Source organism: Parasteatoda tepidariorum, chromosome 1 (assembly GCF_982258835.1).
Source record: "Parasteatoda tepidariorum strain Cologne lab strain chromosome 1, Ptep-v5.0, whole genome shotgun sequence".
NCBI classification, from domain to species: Eukaryota; Metazoa; Arthropoda; class Arachnida; order Araneae; family Theridiidae; genus Parasteatoda; species Parasteatoda tepidariorum.
In genome coordinates this window covers 95,954,679-95,969,884 of record NC_141755.1, presented here as the reverse complement: position 1 = coordinate 95,969,884, position 15,206 = coordinate 95,954,679, and the positions used below count along the sequence as shown (strand labels likewise).

The 15,206-nt window shown below is 31.6% G+C and overlaps 1 protein-coding gene across 1 annotated transcript; it reads right to left on the bottom strand.

The window, feature by feature from the left end:
• Positions 1-5,567: 5,567 nt before the first annotated feature.
• LOC147816618 (uncharacterized) lies at positions 5,568-10,844 on the bottom strand. Its single transcript, XM_087169225.1, has 2 exons — positions 10,713-10,844; positions 5,568-6,054 (listed from the first exon to the last, which is right to left on the bottom strand). The coding sequence occupies exon 2, from the start codon at positions 6,052-6,054 to the stop codon at positions 5,665-5,667; it is 390 nt and encodes a 129-aa protein (XP_087025351.1). The 5' UTR covers positions 10,713-10,844; the 3' UTR covers positions 5,568-5,664.
• Between the last annotated feature and the right edge of the window lie 4,362 nt (positions 10,845-15,206).

Sequence of the window (15,206 nt, the reverse complement as noted above, 5' to 3'; positions counted from 1 at the left end):
CCCGCACACCGCTCCATGTGTTTGACAATGGTTCCGTGAATGCCCAGAGGTACAGACAGGAGATCCTAGAGCCCTGTTAGCGTCTTTTCAGGGGCGCTGTTGGCCCTGAGTTCATTTTTATGGACGACAATGCGCGACCACATAGGGCTCTCATGGTTGATGAGTATCCGGAAAGCGACGATATTCAAGGAATGGACTGGCCAGCTAATTCCCCTGACTTGAATCCTATTGAACATGCTTGGGATGATCTTGGGAGAGCTATTGCGATGCGCCAACCTCCCCCCAGAACCATTCTGGAATAAAAAATTGCTCTGGTGGAAGAATGGGAGGGTCTTCCACAAGTCCTCCTTAACTCCCTTATTAACAGCATGCATACTCGTTGTGCATGCTGCCTGTCTGTCAGTAGTGACCATAGACAACACTAGAGGCAACACACACTGTACAAGCCTCACTTTTATTGTTATCTTTTATCCTTAAGTTCAGACTACATTGGATTTATTGGCAATTGGCCTTGCCAGTGAATGGTACTTTCATTTTTGTTTTGCATACTTTATTATCATGGAATAAGCTATATCCATACCAAATTTCATTTATTTATACTCAGTATTTTTTGAGATATTTGAGAAAATGTCTTCCATCTCTTAATTTTGTTCACCAGTGTATTTTGATAATCCATCTTCATAGTTGAACCACGGCATGCGACCATTGGTGGAAATACATTTTGTGCGACCATTGCGCAAATTGGTGGAACATATATTTTGTAGTTCATAAAACACAAAATTTTTCATCATTCTTTTGTTAGAACAAACGTTATTTTTAAAATTAAATCACAATATGGGGTGCTAGGCAGACAAAACAAGACTTAAATACAAGCCCTAAATCAAAAGGATTTTTTCGAAATTCAAAATGTCAGATAAATGCAAAAGTTCACTAAGATGTGAAGCCAAATTTTGCTGCAGAAAGTTTAAATAAAGTATGTAATTGAGGTTACTTGTTTACAGATCAATATTCAATTTTCTGAACTTGATGCTTTTTAAATTTTTCATACTCAATAATGGAACCAAACAAGTTTTTGTATAAGCCATTTGGGTGAAAGTAGAAAGCAAGTATGTGAAATTGTTTCATGGTCTAGCTCGATACCAAACACTTCTTTTAGCGAATGGTCCCAAGTCAGTGCTGGGCTCAGATTTGAGCATTCGAGCTTGATTTGAGCAAGTTTGAGCAGCTTTTCTATGTGACCCTTAATATAAATAATATACGAACCTTTTTTTTATATTTGAAATTTTTAAACTATTGTATGTACTATTTTTGCAGTAAAGTGTATAAAATGAATCCCACTATGGTTACATTATATTTTAATATACGATTTATTATTGCTAACTTTTCCCTTTATAGAACTTTATGAATAAACATGATGGGGTATATTTGTGTATGTACTTCAGAGTTTTACACTTTTCATGAAAACTGTGAGTTCAATTATAACTATGTACAACTCACTTTTAAAACTATACTACTTATTGCTAACCGTTAGTTTTTTCTTTAAATGTTATAATTTGAATGGCATAAGAAATATTGTTAACTGTAACTTATTAGTTTCATTTTTAAAAATTACACTGTAAAAAAATCCGAATCAAATTACGGTACAAAGCACTTTGGATGTATCATCCGTAAAATCCCTTTTCACCGTTAAATATACCGTACATTTTACAGTAATATTTATTCCATTAGAGTAATTCGGTGATTTTACCGTAATTATTACTGTAAAAATTACGGTATATCAGAGTTTTTGTTTGTTTGCAATATGTTCTGGTAAAAATTAATATTTCAGTAAAAATTGCGATACTTTTCACCGTAATTTAATCTGGAATTGTATGCACTGCAGAAACTAACATTTCTTTATTTTTTATAAAATTTTAGTTTTTTTTATATCTATATTTTATATTTCTGAGTTATTCTACTTATGAGTTATTCTTTTTAAGTAAATAGTATGAAAAAATCATGTTTTCTCTTAATTATATTATAATTTAATATGTCGTTTATTATTATTAAAATTACTGCAATTATTATTATTTATTTTATGGAACTTCGGATAAAAACTTTATGGGTATATTTGTGTATATATTAACGAATTTTACACCTCTCATGGAAACTAAATTGTTCAAATGCAACTATGTGAAGCTGATATTAGAGCTATACTGTGTTCAATATACCAATTATTATACTTAATTGTTGTTAGATAGATTTTGTTAAATGTTATTATTTCAATGTCTTTTGGAAATGATGTTATGCTGCAATGATGTTAAAAGTACTAAAAGATTTTAAAGCTAGTTTTGATTTATTTTTTCATTCTGAAATAGAAAACAGTAAAATGTATTGAGGTAAAACCGTAAGATACTTATAAAGTTCCAACAGCACATTTTAATTTTTTTCAGTATCACATTAATCTTTTTTCAACGTCCAATTCAAAACATTCATGAATTTTTCTTGCGTAAGCAACCTTAACCCTTCGCTTACGTTATACCATGTTGTACCATCACATGTGGTTCACATGTTGTACCAGCAGTAAGCAAAAGGTTAAAGATATTCCGGGTATTCTGATATGATTGTTCTTACCCTATAGCTTTAGAATCAATAGCGAAAAGTGAAGTAAAACATGCACATTGATTTTGACCTATTACTAATGTTTAAGCATGCACATTAAAGGAACTCAAATTATTTATAAATGAGAAATAAGAAATATATTTTAAGATTCTGACCAATCTCTAATGATTAAACATGCACATTGAGGAATCTCAAATTAGATATAAATGAGAAATAAGAAATATGTTTTTAAATTCTGACCAATCACTAATGATTAACCATGCACATTGAGGAATCTCAAATTATATATAAATGAGAAATAAGAAATATTTTTTAAAATTCTGACCAATCACTAATGATTAAACATGCACATTGAGGAATCTCAAATTATATATAAATGAGAAATAAGAAATATTTTTTAAAATTCTGACCAATCACTAATGATTAAACATGCACATTGAGGAATCTCAAATTATATATAAATGAGAAATAGGAAATATGTTTTTGAATTCTGACAAATGATTATGATTAAACATGCTCATTAAAGGATATTAAGTTAAATATAAATAAGAAATATATTTCTAAATTCTGACCAATCACTAAGGAATAAACATGCACAGTAAGTGATCGCAAATTATACATAAATAAGAATTTTTTTTTTAAGTTCTGACAAATCACTACAGTTAAGGGATTAAAAGATCGAAAAAATAGAAACTTTGAGTTGATGATAATAAAAGATCACCAATGTTAAAATTCCAAATCCTACATTTTTTTATATGTTAAAATAGCATATATTTTTTTAAAAACAAGTTTCATTGAGGAACATCATCTTCATAACGCAGTACCAAGCAAAATAAATAAAAAAAAACATTATATAATTTGAAATGGAAACTAAATCAGCTACTTAGTTTTAATCAAAAGATTATGAAATACATTTATTGTTTTATCTGTTAAATGATAGAAAAGTCGAAAAAAAAAAACAGAATGTAACAAACAAAGATAAAGAATCTATAAACTCTAAAGATAAAGAAAGCGTTTTGTCAACACCATGCATTAAAACAATTACTAATACTGTAATACTCTACACTATTCTTCTATTTTATTTAATTCTTTGCTATTGAATTTTGAAAATATATGGAATCGAAAAAATTTAAACTAGAAGGTATACACAAATTAAAGTACGCAATTTTAAATGACAAGCTACGAAATTCAATCGAAATCGATTAAATAGTTCGAGAGAAATAAAACATTTAAATATACGACTTTTCAAACTTGAATTTGTAGCCCATTGTGCAGCTCTAGTGCGACGTAAATGAACTACAAGAACAACAATTTAGTTTTGAAAGTAATCAACCGTTTTCGTTCAAATTTTATATTTTGACATTTAAAATTTTGTATTTTAAAATGATGAAAAAATTTGTATACCTTCAATTCAGAAAATTTTAAACAATAATTAAAAAAAAAAAAATTAAAAATAATTATTAAGAAACATTTTTTTTTTACATCGAGTTTTTTTTTTGAATAAATAAATTTTATCATTGTGTGTGGAAACGTTTCAATTCGCGTAAAATGATCCTCAGGCATAGAAAAATAAGCAAAACATGAAATTAACATAAATAAGTCAAAATTTTCATCCGATCTGCTACCTAAACTATAATCTGCTTCAGTTAATTCGCATATTTAAGGTTAGTCTCTTGAACCATTAAGATTGAGTGTCAGTAAGAAAAAATCTGATCATTTAAACAAAAGTTATTCATGAACTATTTGATAGTCTTAATGGTTCAAAGGAAGCCCTCAAATTCACGAATTAGTTATTGCTAACTGCTAACTTACTTATGAAATCAGACACAAAAGCGTACTTTCTCTAAATAAACATACCTTTTTTCGGCGGATTTAGATTTTTGTCTATCAAAGTATGACTGGGGGCGTTAACCGTAATCAAAAAATATGATCCAGACAATATAGTCAGAAGGGCGGATGAAACTTTGAACTCTTAAAAGTTAATTTCACCTTTTGCATATTTAAGATTTCACTATTAGGCTAATCTGTTAATCTCATAACCGGCAGAACAGGGATTCGAATCCCAGCTTTGACACCATAATATTTCCTCCATTCTTTCACCACATGATGGAGGAAAAAAAATTATCTTGATTATTTAAAGTGATTTGGCCTACATAAACCTATATTTAAAAATAAATCTTCCGATTATATCTTATTTTATTAACAGCGGAGAATGGCTAACTCAATCCTGAGTTTACGACTATCAATGTTCAACCCCGTAGCCTTGTAGTTTTGAACCCAATTCAGAAGACAAGGAAACTACTAAAACAAGAATTGGGACAAAGTAGCCGTCGTAGAGGAGTTTTCGGTGGAATTAAACTACATGGAGAGGAAAAACTAAGAAAACCTCCCACAGTTAGCCCGACAGCAAGAGGCTTCTTACCCATGATTCGTCTACCATTGAGGATATTTTTCGTCATCATATGTATTTTGAAGGTTTTAATCGGATAATCCTTTGAAGATTTTCTTCAGAGTGTATTCTCAATAAAATTTTAAGAATATTGCTTTAAGTGGGCCAAATAACTTGAGATATTCTCAAGATTTTTTTAAATAAAATCTCGAGATTCATTTTAGTGGAGTTACGTTAAAATAAAAAAAAAATTTCTGGTTGATCTGAATTTTGGATAATTTGAATATTATTACGGCTCTCTTTCAAATGAAAAGGGACCATATTATCAGTATTATTGTTGAATATATTTCCTGTTCTTCTGAGTATTCATTTTTTTGTTATAGTATAAGTGCCGTAAATCGTTCATTTTATCTCTTTTTCGTCTAAATATTTACTTTATTCTGTATATATATATATATCACTGCCATAATAAGTGTATTATTGGTGGATTTTCTGCACTGCTCGAAAATGTTACTGTATGTGTATATACTCGTACATTCGAAAATGCAAAAAGAAAACAGTTTTAAAATTTTTTTAAATATGATTGAGCTCTACATATTGCTAATTGTTTTACTAGTTGTTTTACATTTTCAAAATATGCATTTGTGGTAATTGAAAGTTTAGTATTTGAAACTTTAAATGATGTAAGATGGATTCCCGTTTTCTTTCATCTTTTTTACTCCTTTTGCGTTCTCCCTGATTGTTGAAGTGCTTCTTGACTTTCTGAACCTGGTATCCAAATTTCTGTGTTCCAGCTTTCGTTTCTTCGATTTTCTGACGCAGGATCTACCAGAGCACGTGTGTCTAAGCTGCAATAACTCGAGTGCAAATTTGTAGATCCCAATTACGGCGAAAGGCCATTCAGGGTCAGCTCCTAAACACAACATGAAATCCCGAACATTCTGATCAACCTTGTAATCCCCGAATATTTCCCTGACGTAGTGTTTGATGACTTTGAGATGGTCTTTGGCGATATCAGGTGTTGCCATTTCTGCAGCTTCGTAATCAAAAAGAAATTCATCCATCTGAAAAGAACATGCAATATAATGCTATCTAAGCTCGATATAAATCGTTTGCGCGAAAGCGGACTTGAAACAGGAATATATAACATCAAACTAGACCAAGATAACAGAATTTTTTTTATTTTATCAATTCAATGTTTCATTTTTGGATTTTCTGAAGGCTGATAGTGTGCTGAACTAGATCAGTAACTCAACTGTTATCAATAAGACTGAACTTAGCTTATAACCTAATTGTTACGTAACTGTTACCTGTGTCAAAACAATAGAATATATTGTCACAAAAGCATACTGCTTCAGTAAGATTGGCAAAACTCTCTCTATAAGAAATGACTGAAGTTGTCTGCTACGTATTCTCATTGATGCATGTTATATCTAAACAAAGCCAATTATAGCTTCAAAATATGAAATATGATTTATCCGTTGAAAAGATACTAGTATCTTTCCATTTAAATTTTAAAACTACTCTGGAGAAAATAGAACTTTCAATATTTTCATAAATTAGATAAGTTTTAATAATTACTTAGGCTTCTTTCCCTTTCCATTAAAGTAATGAAATCAGTTACAGCATTTAAAATTATGGCTAGAATTTGAAGCTGATACAGTTTTATTCAAAAATAGTAATTGCATTGTATTGAATACTTTTCAATGCACTATATTGTACTTTGTAAACAAAATCCAATTCGTTATTCCAAGGTTGCTAATGAGGCTTAATATCTAATCTTTCTATGGCTAGCTCTTTGCAAGTACAAAAGATATGATGGATCTTCTTTTTTTTTAAAAAAATCCCAAAATAATAAAAATAATGCTCTTCATAACATTAAGTTAATGAAATCAAAGTATCAATTAATTATATAAATTAAAAAATCACTTAAATTAATTCCTAAATATAACTTGTCTTATTCTTTTGTTGCCAAGGCAACTAGAACAAGTTTCTTAATGACGAAATTGAATGCATTGTTTATTGAAAACTATTAATTTTTTTTGTTAGGTTGGTTATGCCTCTTGTATCACTGGAACTCTAGATTAAATTTAGGTAAAGATCAAATTTTCGCACAAATGGTTACAATCAAGTTACATCCAACCGTGGTAAAACAAAATGCTTAAAAAGTTTCATATAGTAGAATTTTAGGAAGAATTTACAGCGTAGAATCGTCGAATTTCAATCCCGAATTTATTGACCTCACCTTATTGATATCACAATATTATACAGCGTCGTATAAATATTTTTGCTAGTTGTTATGAAAATATAATGAGTTAGAGTGCTAAGATTGTAACGAATCTGTTATTTCCTAATTTTTAATAATATAAATATGTATTTTGCGATACACAATGTCACTCAAATTTTTTAATTTGTCAAAACTTGAACGCTTTAACCGATAGAGAGAGGCTAAGTAACTTCTTTGAGCATTTTTTATTTGAAGGGAATCATTAGAATATTCAAAGAAAGTGTTAAAAAGCACAACAGCAAATGAACATACGGATATATGGTACATAATCATGTGTAATCATCATTTGTATATGCTCTAATAATTTTAAAGAAGGTTATTAGAAAGTACAAATAATTCACTCTAACTTAGAGTGACATATACAACACTTTTCTTAATTGCCCCCTCTTTTCAAAAACTAAATAAAAAAAGCATGCACTAGGGGGGGGGGTGTCCCAAACTAATATTTAATGCGAAAAAAATTATTTTGAAGTCTTACGAATCACTACTGATTAATTTGAAACTGAAAGCATCAAAATAAATTTTATTTCCTTGGGAAACCTGGATATATTTCCAATAGTCACCTATAAACTCCTATCTGCCTTCCCTGGTAATTTAATAAGTTTTTATGTTTTCAGTCCCTCCTTCCTCAATCATATCCTGAAGTGTAATAATAAGAAGTATTGCTTCATTAAATTCTCTATTGAAGTTTGATGGAAGAGTATGAATTTGACATTATTTTTAAGTTTACTACAATTTTAATCAGCTCATACAAATAGGCAAAAGGCTTAACTTGCTAATTATGCTGGCCTCCAAAAGTTATTTTGCAATCTTCCTTCTGTATGTTATTTCAAATATGATAAACTCAAAACATGTAACAAGGAAACAATGTGCTTAAAACAGTTCATAATTTAATGTGACATAAAAATTTACACAAATTTAAATACAAATATCATTTACAATAGAAAAACACATTTGGCAGAAATGTCTATTTTCGAAGAAAACAGAAAGTTTTATGTGAAGAGCTGCTAAGAGAATGTCACAGGAATGGATTCTAGTAAGGAATGTGTCAATGCCTAGGTGAAATTTATCGGCGACATTGACTTTCTACTCTTGCAATTTATATGTCGGACAGCGAAAAAGGGGATCAAAGAACAAACACGAAATGATACTTGTTCCAGCTTCCGCAATGATCGTAGAGTATAGTTTAAGGGCAACAACTAGTCTACCACAGAACTCCAAAACTTTCACTACAGAATTCAGGTCTGGGGAACTGGGTGGCTAATTCAGCTGGCGAATATTTTTGCATTCCTGGAGATCTTTAACGTGATGAGGTGACGTCTAATTTTTGTTGCATTCTGTCATTCATTGAAAAGAACCAAATGAGTCCCTGAGGGCCGGGATAGCCTGGTCGGTAGGGCGCTGGGCCCATATCCAAGAGATCGTGGGTTCGATCCTCGCCGGCCGAAGACTCCCCGTGTAGTAAATGGTGACTGATGCACGTTAAATCTGTCGAGTCTCAAAGTCCTCCATGTTCCCACAACAAATCAATACCTCTGGGGGTACTGATCGAGGAGTTTCCTTGTCTTCTGGATTGGGGATCCAGAACTGGATCCTCGCCGGCCGAAGACTCCCCGTGTAGTAAATGGTGACTGATGCACGTTAAATCTGTCGAGTCTCAAAGTCCTCCATGTTCCCACAACAAATCAATACCTCTGGGGGTACTGATCCAGGAGTTTCCTTGTCTTCTGGATTGGTTCAAAATTACAAGGCTATGGAGTTGAACGTAAGTAGTCGTAAACCCATGAAATTGGGTCGGCTGTTCAACGACGGTTATAAAATAAAATAAAATGAGTCCCTGAAAAGTGAACAGTACCACTGAATGGTCACACCTCCCAGATTCAGCAAAAAGCCTTACCAGGATTTCAAACTATTATTTAAATAATGACCTATTTCTCAGTCGTTTGAAAACAAGCAAATGTGTTATTGTTTTATACTCTTATATAAAGAAAGCCAGAGATCATTTAACTGGATTCCTGACTATTTTAACAGAATCATCCTTCATTCCAATTTCATGGACGCCAACAATTTTGGAAACGGAAGTTTGATGTCAGGGAAAGTCATTGTATTGGCTAGCTGAGTGCTTTCAAGTGACTTAGAAGAGGGAACTGGTGTGGGTAATGTTTGGCGATAATTTTTGTTCAGTTTTGCTGAAATCTCTTGCTGATTATCCTGATATTGTTTATATTTTAAAACCGTCGTTGAACAGTCGACCCAATTCTGGGATTACGACTAAACTTTCAACTCCGTAGCCTTGTAATTTTGAACCCAAGCCAGAAGACACGGTAACTTTTGGATCAATATACCCCCAGAGGTATGATTTGTTATGGAAACATGGAGAACTTTTTGACTGGACAGATTTAATGTGCATTAGTCACAAGGGGAGCCTTCGACAAGCGGGGATCAAACCCACAAACTCTTGGACATGAGCGCAGTGCCCTTCCAACCAAGCTATGCCGACCCTCCCTGATATTCCTTGCTGTTAAGGCTCCTATACTATCAGAGCTGACCTATCAAGCAATATTGGAGCAAACAAGTTCTCAAGTTATGTTAGTATTAGTTATGTTATCTGCTTATGTTAGCTTTTTGCTCCAAAAATAAATGATAAGTCGGCCTGTCTAATTCAGGGTCTCTACTTGCTGTCTTTGCTTTCAATGACGTCACATTCTGGTTACTGCAAATTTTGTTTAATATGTGATTGGCTCATGGTTTATCTTCAAATCGCCAAGTATAAGAGGGGAAACCCGATTGTAAACTATTCCCTTTTTCTTTATGGATATTTTTAGTGTAAAAATATTCGTCGAGGGAAATTGCCAGCCAGATCTCCTGAATTCGATAGGGAATGTTCAGAATCACCTTAGCGAGGAAGTTGCTGCTGTGATTTCTTTTCTACGGTTGTTATAAAAGGGTTGCTTCGTGGTTGGTCTTCGCCCCTCATTCCGATGTTCGATAATTAAATCGGTGGCATAGAAAATCAATACCACCCATGCACTCCAGACTGTCGTGAACATTATCGTTTCAAGAACTCAATGTTTTAATATTTTCTCGGAAATTTTTCGCATAAACCTGCAATCCTCTGTGCCAGCGAACTGGATAAATAAATCATTTTGCTAACATAATTTGCTGTATTAATTACAAAGTACTGAAAAGATTACTTTTTACAGTATTTTGCAATTAAAATTTTCTCAAATTTTTTTACAGTACACACACATAAAAGTGATAAGAACGTGTAGTGTTAAACTACTTAGTAAATTATTAATTAATTAAATAGTAAATCAGTTGATAAAAATTCAAATTATATAAAAAATGTCAATTGTTAAATGTATCTTCAAATTATAATATAAAAAATGTAAAAGTATGTAAATGTATCTTCAAATTATAATATAAAAAACTTACTTTTAATAAATAAGGACTGTTGGTAGAATAATTTCTAAAAACAATGAATTATAATAGCTTTTAAAAATAATCTGAAGCTTTCACAAATTTGAATGACAAACAAAATATAATACAAAACAAAATTTGTTTACTTTATCTGCTAAATCCCGATTACGAGCATCTCACAACAACTTATGCTAGCTCTTATTATATAATGCTGCAAATAATTAAGAATGAGTGTGATTTATTGCAAAGTTATGTAAAACTCTTTTGTACCTGTTCATCGTAAATAAAGCATTTCTGCGAAAATAAATTACACAACTCTAATTTTTTATGTATTATATTTTGATCTAAAAATACAATTTTTATATTCAGAATATGGGATTTATATTTATCACAGATTTTTTTTAACCATCACGCATCCGATTGCCAAAGTCACAAAATTCCAGTTATTTTTTGAAAATTTTAATACACAATTGATAATTAATCTCTTAGTCTAACGTTGAGGGCTGAAACAAAAAAGTATTAAATTCATTTTAATAGTAATTTTATTTAGATATTCCTAAAAAGAAAAAGGTGTAAAATTGTGATTTTTGTTTGTCAGTCAGCCAATTATCAGTCAGTAAGCCACTGTGTAATCATCTTAAGTAATCACAGTACTAAAGACGTCTTGTAGCATATCAATTAAGTGATAAAAATTTCTGCTGCTCAAAATACGTCAAAAGTGCAATTACCCTTTATTTTATATTATACATAAATAAAATATTAAATCCTTATGTAAAAAAAAATATTTTATTTCTTTTTAATTCTTGCATTAAATTTACATTTTAAAATAACTCAAAATTTGATATTTTTTAATTTTGAACGAAATTATACAAAAAGGACCCTGAATATAAATAAACTTGAAACTTGAAAACGCCCATGTACTTAGCATAATAATTAAAATAAATTTAGTTTATTTTAAAATTATGGAAGTCTACTGTGCATTACTTTTATCTGGGAGAAATAGTCTGTTCAAAGGAAATTAAGAATACTGATATGTAATGTCTGTGCACAAGGGCGCCGGCAGCGGGGTGCAAGGGGGTGCAGTTGCAACCCTCTGGCTTTTTTATATAAGCAATTATAGAGTATAATAATTTTTTTATTACAAATATTTTTATTCAAAAACAAATAATTAAGTAATTATTGATACGTAACATTTAAAAAATTGTTTAATCAAACAAGAATTGTAATCGTCTTGTTAGCTGTCCCAATCTGTTTATAAATTTTTAAATGAATTCTGAGTCATCTTTGATTCTTTTCTTATGCACACTGAGCATGCACAAACTACTTAATCTCTCGTGAGGCACTGTAGACCGATTCCATATTTTGATGTGTTTCATTGTACTAAAGGTGCGTTCAATAGTGCACGTAGTAGCTGGAAGAGTTAGGCCAATTTTGATTGCCTCCGCTACAGCTAGATACTGATTGATTGCATTGATGCCTCTGTGAGGCAACTGATGAGTGATGGAGAGACTGCTTATGACTTGCTGATGCGACACGATCTTCTGGACTTGGTCTAGGGCTCTATACCAAGGGGATAAGTATCAACAACACAGCTGGATAAAACGGTGTGGCCTCAATAACTAAATCGATGTATTCGAGGGATTCATAAGAATTTTCACTATTCCTCCACATTTCGTACCATACCTTTCTTTTTAAATATCTTGTTAACAATGAAAAAATGTGTCTTGAAAAAAATTAACAGATGAAAGTATATGTAATAACAAAACAAAATGTAATAACAGAATATTTTCAATTTTTTTTTGCGGGGGGGGGGGGTAGTTTGTTAGAGGGTTGCACCCCCTTTTATATTATTCTGTCGGCACCCTTGTCTGTGCACCTGTTTTTCGGAATTTTTTTCCCTCACCAACATCGGCGATATTGACTATCGATGTGGGGTTTGGATTTTGCTTGTGCAAACAGATAAGTAGGATTTTCGAACTTATCATGACATTTGTTCACTGTTTAGTTTTTTAGTCATTAAAAATTTCTGACATTAGTAAAATCGCATGTACACAGATAATTAAAAAATTTTCACTTTGTTTGGAATAAAATTATTTTCAGATCAATTCAACTATTTTCTAATTATTTTTCAAAAATTTTCACTGAAAATTACTTTTAAATTTACGTTTTTTACAACTTACTTTAAAGAAATGTATCTCCATTTATAATTACTTGAATAAGTTTTCTTTAAGTCACAGAGGCCCATATTGAATTTTAAAATAATTTTTAAAACAATAGTTCGTTTGTATTTCTCAATTAACCAATGAATAAATAAAATCAAATATCTACATGTATCTTTAGTTTTTACATAGCACCAACGATGAAAATTTTATTTCAAATAATGTCATATAGTAGAAAAGCTGACTGCTGAATTGTTCTTTAAATCTGTTTACATGTTTAATCGCAGTGTTTACTATTTCAAAGCATTTCTTATATTTGCCAATTAATTTATAAATAGTAGTTCATTTTAGATACCCTGAAGTAAAACTTAATAAGAGCTCTGGGGGACAAGGCATCATTCATACCGCTAGTGGAGAGCTGGGATTGTAAATTTGATCCTGGCATCCCACTAAATCGGCGTCTATAGGCACTAAGATGCACTCTAAATCTGTCGTGGCAGATAGTCCTCTCGTTGGCTATGGTGGGGAAATTTGGAGGGAGGGGTACCAGCTCAGGTGCTGTCCACGTCGCCTACCATGTTCAAAATTACATGGCACGCCTATCACGCTGTTAAAAGATAAAGCCCTAAAAATAGGACTAAGTCCTTGGTAATTGTTTAGTGTGTAAAACTAAATACGTATAAGTAATGTTTTTATATCAAACTCTTTATTCAAATTTTATAGTAGAGTATAAATCTAACATTATTTAAATCCATTACCATTCTATAGATTCAAGTCGACAAAATGCTAAACTTATTAATTGTATTGGCCTCCAAAAATTAGGGTGCACCCTGCTTTCTGTATGTTTGAAAATAAACACAAAAAAGATTATCTGGGAAGAAATGCACCATAGAAATTTACACAAATTTACACACTAGCAGGATTTACAATAGAAAAAGCACACATGGCAGAAAAACCCTTTCTCGGAGAAAACAGTACAATAAAAAGTGAAAGTTGACGAAAAGAAAACGTATCCACTCCTTTGTACTATGTACAATTTTTCCGGTGCCGAAATGGGGAGTGAGAAACAGATATGGGTTAACACTTGTGCAATGACGTGGAGTTTTGTTTAAGAAAACGAACAGTCGATCAAGGAACTCCAAAACTTCATCAGATTCAGATCTGGAGACCGGACTGGCCAATTCAGCCCACGAATGTCTTTACATTTCATACAATCTTTGACACAATGAAGTAAGATCAATTTAATAATATGCTGTCAACAGAAAATATAATCAATTGAATCCCAGAAACTAAAGGTAAGACGTGCGAATCTTAATTATACGTGATTGCATATGCAAATCGGGTGCAGTTAGAGTGCACCATAAAGACTACATTTCACAGTAACGTAGTACTGTGAAATGTAGTCTTTATGGTACGTTACGTAGTAGATTTACTACGTAACGTAGTAAATCAATCGGTGAAGTTACGAATTATGTCTGTATATGTGTAGTATTTATATATATAGCACAATAAAGACAAAAAGGATAAAACAAAAAAAATTAACTCTCGTTAAACTATTAATTTTAATTTTGTTTCCGTTTTTAATTCGTTTTTCTAATTTAAGTGTGTTAGGAGCGTTGCTCTTTGAGTCGATTGGCAATAGCAATGCTCGAATACACCATCTGGGGAGAGACCGGTTTAATGCCTTGGGTACCATGCCTTTGGTACCATGCTTTTGGCCAGATATATTTTATAGATAGAAGGATAAATATATAAAGGAAAGATATATAAAAAGGAAAAATGTATTTTTCCTTTTTATTTAATAAAAATATTTTTTGAGATTTCTGTCATGCTTTTCTTTAGAACTATGTTTAATGCAGTTTTCAGTTCCATATAGTTTTCCGACTTAAAAGATTTTAATCTATATGAAAATCAAGAGAGAAACTAACGTACTTCCCATTTTCGAGCCAATCCAAAGTAACTAACAGAGGTCAAACGCGCTTTAGTACTGCAGTAAGTCGTAAAAGATACCTCTATTTGCGCTTCTGTTTTCATGTTCTGTAGTCTGGCAGTCTTGTAAAAATACTTAAAATCATTCTTGAAAGATTCCTGTACCTGTGGGTTCATTTGAATTTGCTGCTCACTTTATCGATTTCGTTTTGTTCTGTTTTTTCTTTAGATTTCATTTTCTGTTTTTTGCTATGTTTGTTTCGTATATATTTTTTTACTTGGCGTGTTATATTTTCGTTTCAATTTTTTTAGTGTTCCTTGCGCTATTGTATTGATATGTTTTGCTTTGGCATATTGATGTAATATTGCAGGGCACTCCCTTCTGCAGCACTCTCAAATGTGCTAATTAATTAATGAAGAC

Coding starts and splice junctions, on each gene's coding strand:
- LOC147816618 (XM_087169225.1), bottom strand. CDS start 6,054: ATGGATGAATTTCTTTTTGATTACGAAGCTGCAGAAATGGCAACACCT.